This window comes from Panthera tigris, chromosome D3 (assembly GCF_018350195.1).
Source record: "Panthera tigris isolate Pti1 chromosome D3, P.tigris_Pti1_mat1.1, whole genome shotgun sequence".
Classification (NCBI taxonomy): domain Eukaryota; kingdom Metazoa; phylum Chordata; class Mammalia; order Carnivora; family Felidae; genus Panthera; species Panthera tigris.
In genome coordinates, this window is record NC_056671.1 from 45,740,765 (window position 1) to 45,755,262 (window position 14,498).

The window sequence follows — 14,498 nt, forward strand, 5'->3', positions numbered from 1 at the left end:
GCATATTATGTGGTATATATACACAGTGGAGTATTACACGGCCATAAAAAAGGACGAGATCAAGCCACATGAAACAACATGGATGGACCTAGAAGGTATTGGGCTAAGTGGCACAAATCAGACTGAGAAAGACAAATACCATATGACTTCACTTAGAATTTTAAAAAATGAATAAAAAAACAAAAAGGAGAATCGGAACTATAAAAACAGAGAAGGAACAGATGAGTTGCCAAAGGGATTGGGGGGTCAGGGGGAGCATAACAGTTGAAGGGGAGAGGGAGGTACAGGCTTTGGATTATGGAATGAGTAAGGCCTGGGAATAAAAAGCACAGTATAAGGAACATAGTCAATAATATCCTAATAGCGATGTAATAGGACAGATGGTACACTCGTGGTGAGCATAGTATAATGTGTAAACTTGTCAAATCACTAAGTCGTACACCTAAAACTAATTAACATGTGTATCAACTCTACTCAGATTAAGAAATTAAAAAATAAAAACAATGGGACTCTGGAATGCCATCAAAAAAATTCAAACAAACAAAAATAAAAAAGTCCTTAGTAGAGATTCTTTTAAGAACAGGTCTCCTAGAAACAGGAGATGGGCCCATTACCTGTGCATGGTTCTTTCCTGACTTAGGAACCTCAATTTGCTTGAATGGCACTTGGAAAGACAGGCTTCAGATGACATTTGGACAGATGCCACTTTCCACAAAAGGAGAACTCTCTCAGTTGTACAGAAAGAGTTTTGTGGGAGCAAAAGAACAAGGGCAATTCTAAACCCGGTTTTCTATTTGATCTTCAGCCTCTGTAAAATTTATATAGATGAAGGACATACAGCAAACTGAAACTATATGTGTGTAGGGGAACCTGGGTGGCCCAGTTGGTTAAGCTTCCAACTCTTTGATTTCCGCTCATATGATGATCTCATGGTTGTGGGACTGAGCCCCGAGTCAGGCTTTGGCTGGCAGTGCAGAGCCTGCTTGGGATTCTCTGTCTCGCTCTCTCTCCGTCCGTCCCCAGCTGTGCACGCTCTCTCTCACTCTCAAAATAAATAAACATTAAAAAAAACCAAAACTGTATCTGTGTAAACATCACTCTGAACATCTTTACCTTAAATGACACACAGAGACCAGGAAAAGACAAGGGAATGAATTTAAGGTACTCAAGTTCCAAATATACGAATCTATTCCTATTTGTTTCATCTTCTGTGTATTTTTTCAACAAGTTGGAAGAATGGCCCCTGACTAAGCTGACCTTATTCTCCATGGACAGGCTTATTTCCCAGACGCCGAAGATGGTTCTCCATGAATGGCGTGCATGGCCACCAGTGCCAGCCTGGCTTCCTGCCTGGGGAGGGCTCACTGGGACTTCACTACCTTCTACATCTCAACATGACCAGACCCGACACCTGGCAGAGCAGTCAGGCATTCAAAACCTGTCATGAGCAGAAATATTTGAAGTCAGACATTATTTTCTTAAACCTTCACTGTGAGTTCAGAAGCAAGTTACCATTTCATGCATGTTCATTTCTTTGGACTCCCACAGAGGAAGATTTAGAGTCTTAATCAAATTTTTAATCTGGCCTGAAAAATATACTTCAGTGTTCAACGATATGAATGAAATCTCCTCTGAGCCACCAGGGAATTCAATGGATTAAAAGCTTTAAGGGATGTGAATATAAATGCGTGTGCTTTTGTGTATACATATGTTCTATGTTTGTGTCACTGGCCAGGGAGCACATGCATCAACAGTTATAAACCCTATTCCCTCTGGTGATCATTTAGGAGCAAGTTAGCCTCACAGTGGACAACAAGAGTGTATAGAATGCAACACAACACACAACCCCAAAAAGGCTTTAGCACTCTCTCTGGAGTAACAGCATCCTTGCTGATGTCTTACTTGACTCAGAACTCCCATTTGACCCTCATCTCTGCCCCTGCCCCCCGTGAAAGCCCTCCATGAGGAATTCTGTCTGTGCTCCTAAGTGGGTGAGTGGGGGCTCCAGGCAAGCCCGTGACAGCAAGGGAAAGGTGTCCCCAGAAAAGTCTCCAAAGATGTAAACACATAAAACAAAGTGCAACGAAATTCCTTGAGCCCGCCTCCGTATAGTCATGTTTGGTGAAGGGTGTTTAATAAGGAGGCTTGCACATCAGTCAAGGTGAGCAGACCCATCCCCACATGGGGGGTTCCGGGTCTGGGTCTGCCCCACTGGGCCCAGCATGGTCAGCAAGGCTTGAGTGAGCCTCTCGGAGCAGGAAGACACAACAGTCAATTCTCTCCAACAGCCCAGAGACTTCTTGATGCAGTGAGAAGTGGTGGCCTTGTTGTTCCTGTTTTCTTCCTTCTAACACATTTGAGCGGGACCTCTGAGGCCCAGGGGCCGTGCATTCCAGCCAGCAGCCTGTGAGTCTATTTTTCCTGTCCTTACGAGCCCTTCTGCTCCGAGAAAACCAGCAAGGCCTCTCCGAGTCCGCCAAGCAGGAGGCTGCAAAAACAAAACAAAACAAAACAGCAAGAGGTCAGCTTTCTAGTCCCTCGAGTCTAGAGGCTGTAGACCCACAGACTGCCCGGTGCTCACCTGCATCGGGGCGAGGGATCCCTCATTCCCTAACCCCCACCAGGCCTGCCCTGCTGCCAGGTCAGGCCCAGGAACTGCCTGGTCGTCCCAAGTAAACCTCAGGTGTGTGGCAGGAGGGGAGTGGGCTGCAAAGTGGGGTTTGATCTTCCCCTGCCTCCTGTCCCCAGGAAGAAGGTTGTGTGTCCTGTTCATCCTGACCCGGTGAAGTGACATGCTCCATTCCGCAGTGGACACAGAGGGTTGATGACATGAACCCATGCAGGTATCCAGTCTGATCATCACTGGGGTGACGGTCTCTGAAGCCTGTTATTTCACTGAAACTAACAGAACACTCAGAGATGAAAATACTAAAGGCGAATCATGAATCTCCCACCAGAGCAGAAAGAAATGTGGCCAGAGATTTGAAAATGAAAAGGTGGTGAGAAAACTGCAGACCCTGAGAAGGAGGAGTTGAATATTTTAACATGCCTAAAACTGAATACATCCAAAGGTCTCTGTACATTTTCTATTTTAAACTTCTTGGTAGACAATCGACGTCTGGTCTGAATCCCAAAATTCTTCCCAAAAAGCACTTCTGAGGACTGGACTGGGCCATCACAAAAGATTATGACAGGAGGTCCCTGGTGATGAAATGCTCTTGGTCAGAGGGGCGAACAGCCCTTCGGTTCTACCTGCCCTTCCAGTCTTCTCCCACATCCCCCACAAGGCCACCCACGACACACACACATTTACACTATGGCATCTTTATGTTTCTTTCTTTTTTTTTTCTTAAACATTGTTATTTATCTTTGAGAGACAGAAAGTGTGAGCAGGGGAGGGGAAGAGAGCGAGGGAGACACAGAATCCAAAGCAGGCTCCAGGTTCTGAGATGTCAGCACAGAGCCTGACGTGGCACTTGAACCCATGAACCGTGAGATCATGACCTAAGCCAAAGTCAGAGCTTAAGCAACTGAGCCACCCAGGCACCCCGGCATCTTTATGTTTCTAACATTCGCCCGGGGCACCAAACATATGAAACACAGGTAGGCTGTGCACATCACATTCCCAGTGAGAAATGTCACCCATGCGAGGGACTCTGACATAAAGATAATGGTAAATGTACCATTTGCCCCATTTAGCACAGGAATGAGCTGAGCAAGCGTGAGACTATTAAAACAATAAACCGAGTTCCGATTGTGGCTCAGGCATTTATTAGCCACATGACCCTGTGCGTGCTATTCAGCTCTGGTCTTGTCTGTGCCCCAGGAGACGGTCACATCCAGCAGTGTCTGTGAGGCTGAAAAGGATATACCGGAAGCCATCAACCCCCACATTTGGCCTATAATGCACAAGCGATAAAATATACTGACTAGCTGACTGTCCTCCCAGAGCAGAATGCCTTCCTCACTGGCCCTCAGAGCTGGTGTCCCGACTCTGCTTGAAGACTTCTCCTGAGGGGCAGGCACGTCCTGCTGCACAAAGCAAGCCTGTTTCACTGTTGAGCAACTCTGGCCGTGGGGTCCAAGCAAGCGTCGATGGGGATCTTACTTCTCAAAGACCCTGGGCACATGGTTCCTCCCTCCTGAGGGAAGCCCTTCCTCAGACTGACCCTTAAAGAATGCACATGTCATCTTCTGAAACACTGGGGCAAGTGCAGAGTCACCGTGACCTGACACAAAGGCTGCACGGGCCTTCGGGCTTGGGCGGGGCTTATTTCTGCAAAGGTAACTAGGGGCTCAGCCATTTCTATGGGTTTCCAGGAACCCTGCTTTGTCACCAGGGAGAAGAACAGGGTATGGGCTGGCTCGTTGCCACTCCTCCCCCCATGGCCTTAGAACCATGCTGAAATGTAATAACCTTGCATTTCATCCGTTCAGTTTAGCTATTTCATGAAACACCAAAGCAGCTTAGTGAATGCTCAGAAGGAAACAAACCTTGGTTCAGTTTACTGTTAAGAGAGCCAGGGAGGTGAGCTTTGACGTTGTCTTCTAAACAGCAGGAGAAGCTGACACGGGGTGCAGGAATCTTAATAGCATTACAACCATTTAAGTCAGAGCTTGACCAAACTGTTTGCAAATCTTGTAATTCCCATCATTCCTGAAGTGAACACACTTCGTGCAATGAAGGCTCTGCCATACCAGATGGCAGAGCATACCCGGCCAGAAATACTCATCACTAGGTCCTCTCCCAGGGCTTTATTTTCAGCGGCCCTCCAGTCTTTCCCTATCTCAATTTTACATTCATTATTGTGCTTATTCAAGCACCTCCTGATTGCACTTGATAGGGGGCAGGGACTGTACCCTTTTCCATCTGTAGGCCTAGCCCTTCATGCAGCACCTAATAAATATTTTCTCAATGAATGACGGTGAATTTCTTACCCTTGCTCCCCTTTTTCCCACCTATAGTCCAAACTATTTTTGTTTTTTCTCTTTTCCTAATGTGCCTAGAGATCTGCCTAATGTACCATTCCCTTGGGGACTTGCTGAGTGACAGTTCACAATCTGATAACTTACTCTCTGTTGAGAAGTAATGAGTGACAGTAATTTAGAAGTCCCTTCCTAGCATTTTAGAGAGTTTTCACATTTTTTAAAAGGTTTTTTTTTTTTAAGATTTTTTTCATGTTTATTCATTTTGAGAGACAGAGACAGAGCATGAACAGGGGAGGGGCAGACAGAAAGGGAGAGAGAGAATCCCAAGCAGGCTCCACACAGTCAGTGCAGAGCCCAATGTGGGGCTTGAACTCACGACCCTAAGGTCAACACCTGAGCTGAGATCAAGAGTGGGACACTTAACCGACTGAGCCACCCAGGCACCCTTTTTAACTCAAATGGAAAACTGGTAAATTTCAGTCACTGTGATCCTAGCTATACTATGGCGTGTGTTGGGGGGAGTACTTTCTTCACCCCCTAAATTCACTCTTCCTACAAAGAGGCTTGGGCAGTCTCCGTGCAGTGTCCTAAAATTAAAGGCGTAAGACATTGTTACTCAAAGATGATATAAGACCATTTTCTAAAGACTGTTGGTATTAGTGAGGCTTGTGCTGAGATCAAGCATGTTGGTAAGCCATGATCACTGGTGGGCCACATGAATGACTGCCTAAGGAGAGAAGTGGTCATGGAATCCTCAAAACAAAGAGGTTGTGTTTTGGTCATTTTCTCTCCTTGTACTTTTGCAAAGAGAAACTATTGCAAAGAGAAGAGTGTCTAAAAAGGATGCAAAGAGAGGGCACCCACAACTAATTCTACTCAGCAGAGACACTGCTCACAGTTCAGCATTTTTTCTTTTGTGCGTGTTGAATCCTCTTTGCTGAAATTTTGGAATAAAGGGAATTCATATCAATATATACAATAAAACTGTTAATTGAAGGTGAATAATTAAATATTAATCTGGACATTTAAATTCTGGGTTTGCAATAGATTGTTTTTATAATTAAAAACAAGATAATTTGCTGGACAAGATCAGTTGCTTTTAAGAAAAGACTTTAGGGGGCTCCTGAGTGGCTCAGTGGCTCAGTGGCTCATCTGACTTCGGCTTAGTTCATGATCTCACAGTCCATGAGTTCGAGCACTGTGTCGGGCTCTGTGCTGACACCTCAGAGTCTGGAGCCTGCTTTTGATTCTGTGTCTCCCTCTCTCTCTCTCTGCCCCTCCCCCACTCATGCTCTGTCTCTCTCTCTCTCAAAAATAAACATTAAAAAAATAGTTAAAGACTTTAAAATTTGACCAACATTGGTACTTAGGTTTATAATTTTCCTCCATATATATATATATATATACATATACATACATATATATATATACACATATACATACATATATATATATACACATATACATACATATATATATACACATATACATACATATATATATATACACATATACATACATATATATATACACATATACATACATATATATACATACATATATATATAATATATATATATATATATACACACACACACACACATTTTTAAAGTTTATTTATTTATTTTGAGAGAGAGAGAGAGGGCCAGGGGGAGAGAGAGAGAATCCCAAGCATTCTCTGCACTGCATGAAGCATGAAGCCCAATGCAGGGCTGGAACTCACAAACCATGAGATTATGACCTGAGCCGAAATCAGGAGTCAGACACTTAACCAACTGAGGCACTCAGGTGCCCCAAGGGTTATAATTTTGGGGGTACAGTATTTAGAAGGCTGGCCACTCGTTTATTCGGCAAGCCCTTAGGGCTAGGCAGGGAGACACAGAGGTGTGTGAAATGTGGTTTCCCTTCCGCAGGAGCTCACGATTGCAGGTAGATGGGGTGTGAACCCTCACCCGGCGCTTAGTGTGGTACGTGCTGACGGGGCTGTGCACAGAGAGGTTGGGAGAGGCTGCCCAGGCCTTGACACACGAGCTGACCAAATCTCTAATTAGAGGGTAAGCAAGGTTCTTAAGATCTTGCTGAAATTTGGAATGGCGTTTTCTCCACTAACCACCACAAACATTTAGATCTGTGATTCCCAACTGGGGTCATTTTGCTGCCAAAGGGACATGTGGCAGTATCTGGAGACATCTGAGGAGGTGCCGTTGGCCTCCGGTGGGGTGGGGCTCAGTTTGTAGCTAAAAACCCTCCAAAGCACAGCACAGCTCCCTACAGCAAAGAATTATTCACTGTAGCCCAGAACATCAACAGTGCTGAGGTGAAGGAAAACCCTACTTTAGATGATGACCTGTTTTGTACAGCTAAGCTGCTCCCCATCCAAGAAGGCGGCTAATGACATCTGAACTCATTTCCCAGACGGTGACCTTGCTGGGGTCACGCACTGTCTATAGCCTCAGAGCCCACCACACGCTTTTTGTGAAATGAATGAGTATAAAGCAAATGGGTGTTCGGATGTAGCTGAGACAGAACCCCCCCGGCCTCAGCCAGCCTGGAGCCGTGGAGGCCGTGCTGACTTAGCCCACGTCCACGTGACAGGCAGCCTCTACCTGGTCCGGCAACCGCCGCCGTGGGGACGTACAGGCTCAATGTAGCACTTGTTCCACATTTCCAAAAGAATCAGGAAATTTGGACTTTTATGGGGAAATCACCTGATTTCTAAACGTGATCGAATTTAAACTCCGAAAGCCAAAAAACAAGCAATAGTGACCCTACGGGCAAACACGGGAGGTCTAAACAAAACAGTTCTGCAGTCCCTGCCCTCTGTGACTTCTGATCAGTCTAAGCTCCCACACGTCAGAGAGCAGGCCTGCCCGTGCCCAGGGTCTGAGAGCTGGTCACCCAGGCTCCGCTGGGGACGGCGCGGGCCGGCTCTGTGCAAAAGACAGGAAATCTGAACTAGAGTCTGACACTCCTCTTCTGGTGGTTCACTTTGTGGTTGGAAAATTCTTTGAGGCTGAAAACACACCATCCTTAAACTCAAGTTCTGAAAAATCAGGAAATTCCAAAGTCAAGGTTCCTTTTGCAATAATCACACATGCTGTTTCCTTGATTTGGGAACACACAGCCTTTCTTTCCATTTTGCTCAGGGCATACCATAAAGTTCACAGGATGTGAAACAGCCTGCAGACCTGGCCTCTTCCAGACTGCTGCTGTAATATCTAGGCTCAGCCTTTCCTCCCCACTGGAGAGCCACCTCCCTCCTATTTCTCACACTCTGGTCAATGCCTGGGTTTTTTAAATCCGTTCTGAAATCGTGTACAGATTATGGTTGTCCAAGGCTTATTCGTGAGAAAGAAAAATACGCCAAGAATTTAGACTATCGCTATGAAGGTTAAGATACAGACATTGGGGGAAGAGTGTCAGGAGACACTGGGAATGTACCAGGAGATCTTGGCAGTTGGGTTTTTGGATGTCACCAGCCCACTGTGGGCGTCATGCCTTCCTGGAAGGACAGGTGCAGAGGAAGGAGGAAGGCGTGAAGGATTAGCTCTGTGCCCCACAGCCCCAGCTCTGGCTCCAAATCACTAACTCTCACCGTTGGCACCCCCTGCCTCTCCACCCTTCCTTGTGTTTCCTGGGGCCAGAGGGCCCAAATCCTCTTCCACCCACCACCTTGCTCGGCCTCTGTGTTCTGCCTAAGGTCCAGTTCAAACCAGTGGCATAGCCCGCCTGCTGGCCCGTCCTCTCTCCTTCCTTCGGCCCTCACATTCACCGTGCATTCAGACTATGACTATCTTATCCCACAAACTATCTTCATGATTTCCATTCTCCCGTACTCCTTGAAGGCTGAAGGATGTCTTACTTCACATGCGGCAGTCACTCAAAAGATATTTTTAGCTAATTGATAGAATTATTGCTAATAGCATTAAAAAACCCAAGACAATGAGATCTTTTTCCTATGATCATTCCATTGGCCAGTCTTAGTTCATCATGTCAGCCCTTGAACAAGAAATAGAGCTGTCTTATCCTGGATAACACTCCTTTCGTATTGCTGTCGAATTATCTAGAAGCTCTTTATGGATGATCATATTGGTGGGAAGAGGAACATACAGGCCAATTTCTCTTATACCTCCCTTATGGCCCACTGTTACCTAGACACTGTCTACACTGCTGGTAAATCCCTGGTGTTTGCCAAATCAGTCGTGCAGAAGTACATGAAGGCTACGGGGCCTTGGATACACACAGATCTGGTTTTGAATCCTCACCCAATCATAGTAGTTATAAAATCTTGGTAAAATCACATAATACATATAAAACTAGTAGTTCACCGGTAGTGCTTACACTGGTGTGGATGAGTGGCTGAAAGATGCACGGTGGTGTTCTGTTTCTTGAACTGGATGCTGACTGCAACGGGTTTGGTATATTCAGTTGTGAAAATTCATCACGTTGCACATTCATGATATATATACTCCTCTGGACGTATATTTATGTGTCAATAAAATACATACCCCAGGGCGGCCTGGCCGGGGTGGTTCAGTCAGTTTGAGCATCTGACTCTTGATTTCAGCTCGGGTCACGATCTCGTGGTTCATGGGTTCTAGCCCCATGTTGGGGTCTGTGCTGACAGTGCGGAGCCTGCTTGGGATTCTCTCTCTCTCTCTCTCTCTCTCTCTCTCTCTCTCTCTTTCTCTGTCCCTCCCCTGCTCTATCTCTCAAAATAAATAAATACAAACTTAAAAAATACACACACACTCCAAACACCCTTTTGCCAACATTTGAGAAAAAAAAATTAGTATCCTGGTGAAACCCAAATAAATTTGCTCTTCCTCTCTCCAGGCAAAAGACTTACCATCCCACTGTTGCACTCGTCAGGATCATATCAAACAGCAATATGGACAAGCCAGCTGTGAGAACCTGTGGAAATAATTTCAACAAAAGGCCATCAGAGCAGCAGGACTTCGGTAACCTTCTCCAAAGTCATCGTTCACAATGACTTGTGAGGCCCCTGTATTTAGTGCTCCCTCTGAGCTAAGCATTTGGTGTGGAAAATGCCAAGTCCTAGTCTATTCGGGAGGTGAGAATCTTCAAAGAGACATTTAACTTCCGAACTCTTCAAAAGAGGAGGCACGCAGCCAACGTCTCACCCATCTCTCTCCAGGGCAGGGGCATGGTGAGAATATTCATTTCCATCCTGTCTCAAGGTGAAGAAATAATCCCCAAAGCCAGTTGTGCTCATTCATCTGTCCCCAGATCCTCCAGATAAAAACTTGGCTATCACCCTGCCTTTGCCCACAGCACCGTCTCTCCCCTGTCCTAATGGCCATGTCTTGCTGGCCCGTGATACACATTCTACAAAACCAGATACTTCTTGGGGGAGGGAACAATTAAATCATTAACTAACTCTTTGCAGGGGCACCTGGCTGACTCGGTCAGAGGACCATGCAATGCTTGATCTCGGGGTCGTGAGTTCAAGCCCCCGTAGGCTGTAGAAATTTCTAAAAAAAAGATGAATAAACTTAAAACAAATATTTGCAAGTGTCTAGAAGCCAAAAGAGAGGGAAGAGGCTACCCCCACATCTTTCAGAGCTAGAAATTACGGAAGAGTGTCTTGGAATGGCAGTAACAGAACTCGCACCCCCACGGTATCACCAAACAGCACACAGAGTATATGTGAACCAAAGACCCAAGTTCGTCACCATTTGGAATGCCTGCTCAGGAAAAGATGGTTATTTTCCTAGAATTCCGTATTCCCAGATGCAAGACAGCTTCTGTTAGGAAGGTCAGCCTGAGGACTTACTTTCTTGCAATGAGAAGTAAGAAGCAGGTCATTGTGGGATGGGTCACTCAGGCTAGACACCCTGGGACATGGGCAATACCATCTCACTCAAGGGGACCCATCCACTGTCCTGGAGCCCTCTTTGGGTGTCCAAGCTGGGAACAAGGCAGCAAGCAGGTGGTTCAAAGGAAGGAGTATGTTGAAGGAGCCTCATCCTCATTCATTTACCATCTTAAAAAGAAGTCTGGAAACATAAACCAGGGACCTTCAGTATAGAAACTCTGTGAAGTTTTAGAACCTTTGTAATTTACCCATTTGAGTCCCTTTCTGTTTGCTTCTTTTATTGACTTGCAGCAAAAACCCTGATAACAAAACAGACCTGGGTTGTCTTTGGGAACAAAAATGAAGCGGCGACCAGGTCAGCCAGACAGTTTGCAAAGCTGAACCCGAAGAACAGAGGAAAGAGGACTGTCAGAGTGCTGGGGGTGGTGGTGGGAGCATGTATCTTTCTTTTCTTTTTAAAAATTTTTTTACAAGTTTATTTATTTTTGAGAGACAGAGAGAGAATGCGAGACAGAGAGCACAGGAGGGGCAGAGAGCGAGAATCCCAAGCAGGCTGTGCTGTCAGCAGGGCTAGATGACAGTGGGATTCTCTCTCTCTCTTTCCCTCTGCACCTCTCCCCCACTCGCGATTGACACGGGGCTCGATCCCACGAACCACAAGATCATGAGCTGAGCTGAAGTCAGACGCTTAACCGACTGAGCCACCCAGGCGCCCCGGGGGCCGGTACCTCACAGAGCATGATGAATGGCACTTGCTCTCCTACCCTCCTCTCGTTTTATTTAACATTATATTTAGGACCTTTGCATCAATGGTCATACCTGAAGTGGGCCTAATATTTTATTAGCTCACAGTGCATCCATCTGGTTTTGGAAACAAGGTTATACCAACCACATAAGTTAGTTCATCAACCTCCCTGCTTATTTTCCTATAAAGAATAAAGATGATCTTTACTGTGGATGTTAACTCTGACTTGAACACCTTTGGACCTGCACCTTCTAGTTGGGGTGGTCTTTAACGGCCAACGTCCTAATCAAATTTTCTCCTTCTCCTTGATTCAAGTTTGTCATTTTCACTTTTTCCAAAAATGTGTTTCATCTAGGTTTTCCAACTCATTAGCAATTTGCTATTTGGAAAAAATATTATTTTTTCTCATTGGTGCCCATTTTAATTACCTTCCCTTTCATTCTTAATTTTATTGTCATTTTTCTCTTCCTTTTTTTCCTTCCTTAGTTTTTTAAAATTTAAATTTTTAATTTAATTATTTTTTTAAATTTTTTAATATTTTTTTTTTTGCATTTATTTATTTTTGATAGAGAGAGAGCACAAGTTGGGGAGGGGCAGAGAGAGAAGGAGACACACAATCTGAAGCAGGCTCCAGGCTCCGAACTGTCAGCACAGAGCCTGATGCAGGGCTCGAACTCACAAACCACAAGATCATGACCTGAGCCGAAGTTGGACGCCCAACCGAGTGAGCCACCCAGGGGTCCCTAATGTTTATTTATTTTAGAGAGAGACAGAGTGTGAGCAGGGGAGGGGCAGAGAGAGAGGGAGACACAGAATGGAAGCAGGCTCCAGGCTCTGAGCTGTCAGCACAGAGCCCGACGTGGGGCTGGAACCCATAAACGACAAGATCATGACCTGAGCCGAAGCCGGCTGCTCAACCGACTGAGCCACCCAGGTGCCCCACCCCCAATTTTTTTTTATTTTAGAGAGAGAGAGTGTGAGTGGGGGAGAGGGGCAGACGGAGGCGGAGAGAGAGACAGAGACAGAGAGACAGAGAGAGACAGAGAAACTCTTAAGCAGGCTCCACGGTCAGTGCAGAGCCTGACATGGGGCTTAATCATGACCCTGGGATCATGACCTGAGCTGAAATCAAGAGTCAGATGCTCAACTGACTGAGCCACCCAAGTGTCCCTCCTTCCTTCTTCTTAATCAAAGTTAAGTTTGTTCATTTCTCTTTACTTTTGCAACTTCTTGGGATGTCCTGACATGGTGCCAATGGTGATATGTTTCTTAGGACTGATGAAACAGGCCCCGTTCTACTGACGGATGGCCACGATGTTGGCAGCTTGGTGTAACGGAACACCTCACAAAATCTATGAAGGGCCCAACTAGCCTTTCCTCATTCTTCACCATGTCTTCATGCCCTTCACCCCTTATCACCAGCTCTTTACGGCCTTCTCTGATGAGCTTCGGCCCTCATTCTCTGGTTGCGTCTCTCAGGTGGCTTTCCATCTAGCCTGCGAGGCTGCCACCTCCCACCTGCCCTGAAGTACCCCAGCCTGGGACTTGGGCCTCTGTTTCTCCACACGCCTCTTAGCCCAGGAGGAATCCCGTCTGCCATGAGATAGACAACGGGCCTGCTTATTCCTCTTAACTGCACCTTTTGCCAAGAAAAACACATCTTAAAACTTCCAAACCAGCCCTTACTTGAAAATAAGACTGGTTTAGTAGCCACACTGGTGCCTTTGACATGTGCCGCTTCCTGGAGATGTTTGTACAGTCTCCTGCCTTTCTCCCGAGGCACTTTTTCAAACTTTTCTAACGTTTTATCTCTCGATGAGCACCTTTTCTGCTGGCTGAGACACTGACTAAAATTTCACAGAGAGACGTGTCTTATTTCTGTAGTGAATGTATGGCGAAGCTGTCTGCACTACGGAGCTACTGTGAAGTTCAACAGACCACTTTGTAATCTATTCAGTAAGAAACACTGGTTTCTTGGGCTTCCTTTTGCTTCCATTGCCAGCCCTCGCAGTCAGCATCGGAGGCATTTTCTCACACACACATACACACAGTCACCAAAGTTCTACCAGTTCACAAAAGTCACTGCTGAAGATGGGTTGAGTAGGAGCTGACAGCGCCTCGCTGAGAGGCAGACAATGGGCACTCGGCCAGCCCGACTTGCCCACTAAGAGACTTGCACCCACACATCAACCTCAACATGCAATGTGAGCGTCAAATTCATGCCTCAGCCAAGTGGAAGATTTCTGTATGCCATGGACCGTCAGGACTGCTCAAGACCCCTCAAAAGTGTGAATGATAAACCTGTTCATGCCAAGGGCCCACTCTGCTTCCGGTTCTACTGCGGAACAAACAGAAGCCAGGAATAGCTGAAGGCACACGTCTGGGTACAGAGTGCCCTACACACGGTCACCTAGGTGCAGGACCTGAGAGGTGGAAGGGACTCCCTGTGATCACAGGTGGGGGAACTGTGACCGAGAGACGGTGAGTGATTTGCTCCAGGGGCCTGGGACCCCAAGCAGTGAGGGGTGGAAAAGACCTCGACTCCCAGGTCAACCTTCTCACACAGCCAGAAACTCAAGAAAGGGCCCACGTGAGCTCCATATGGTTTTTTTTTTTTTTTTAAGATTTTGTTTTTTAAGTAATCTCTACACCCAACATGGGGCTTGAACTTACAACCCTGAGATCAAGAGTCACATGCTCTACTGACTGAGCCTGTCACACACCCCTCCATGCAGTTTTAGAAGAAGAAAAAAAGAAGAATCCACTGAAGACAGGGCTTCAAAGAGATATTTGCAAACCCATGTTCATAGCAGTATTATTCACAATAGCTCAGATTTGGAAGGAACCCAAGTATCCATCAATGGATGAACAGATACCCAAAATGTGGTATATACATGGTTATTCAGCCTTTCGAAGGAAGGCAATTCTGACCCATGCAACAACACGGATGAACCTTAAAGACATCATGCTAAGTGAAATAAGCCA

At 46.0% G+C, this 14,498-nt stretch overlaps 1 protein-coding gene across 5 annotated transcripts in view; it reads right to left on the minus strand.

Annotated features, from left to right (window-relative positions):
* Window positions 1–1,005: 1,005 nt before the first annotated feature.
* Window positions 1,006–14,498, minus strand: part of TMEM241 (transmembrane protein 241) — a 114,266-nt gene continuing 100,773 nt past the window's right edge. For 3 of the 5 annotated variants that reach the window (XM_007075988.2, XM_042962144.1, XM_042962145.1), the window contains 2 exons: window positions 9,779–9,843; window positions 1,006–2,488 (listed from right to left, as the gene is read on the minus strand). In XM_007075988.2, coding sequence (XP_007076050.1) covers window positions 2,428–2,488; window positions 9,779–9,843 — 126 coding nt within the window. In that variant the 3' untranslated portion in view covers window positions 1,006–2,427. Of the gene's footprint in view, window positions 2,489–2,721; window positions 3,202–9,778; window positions 9,844–14,498 lie in introns of those variants that run through there. The other 2 variants (XR_006209889.1, XM_042962143.1) reach the window with 2 other exon arrangements.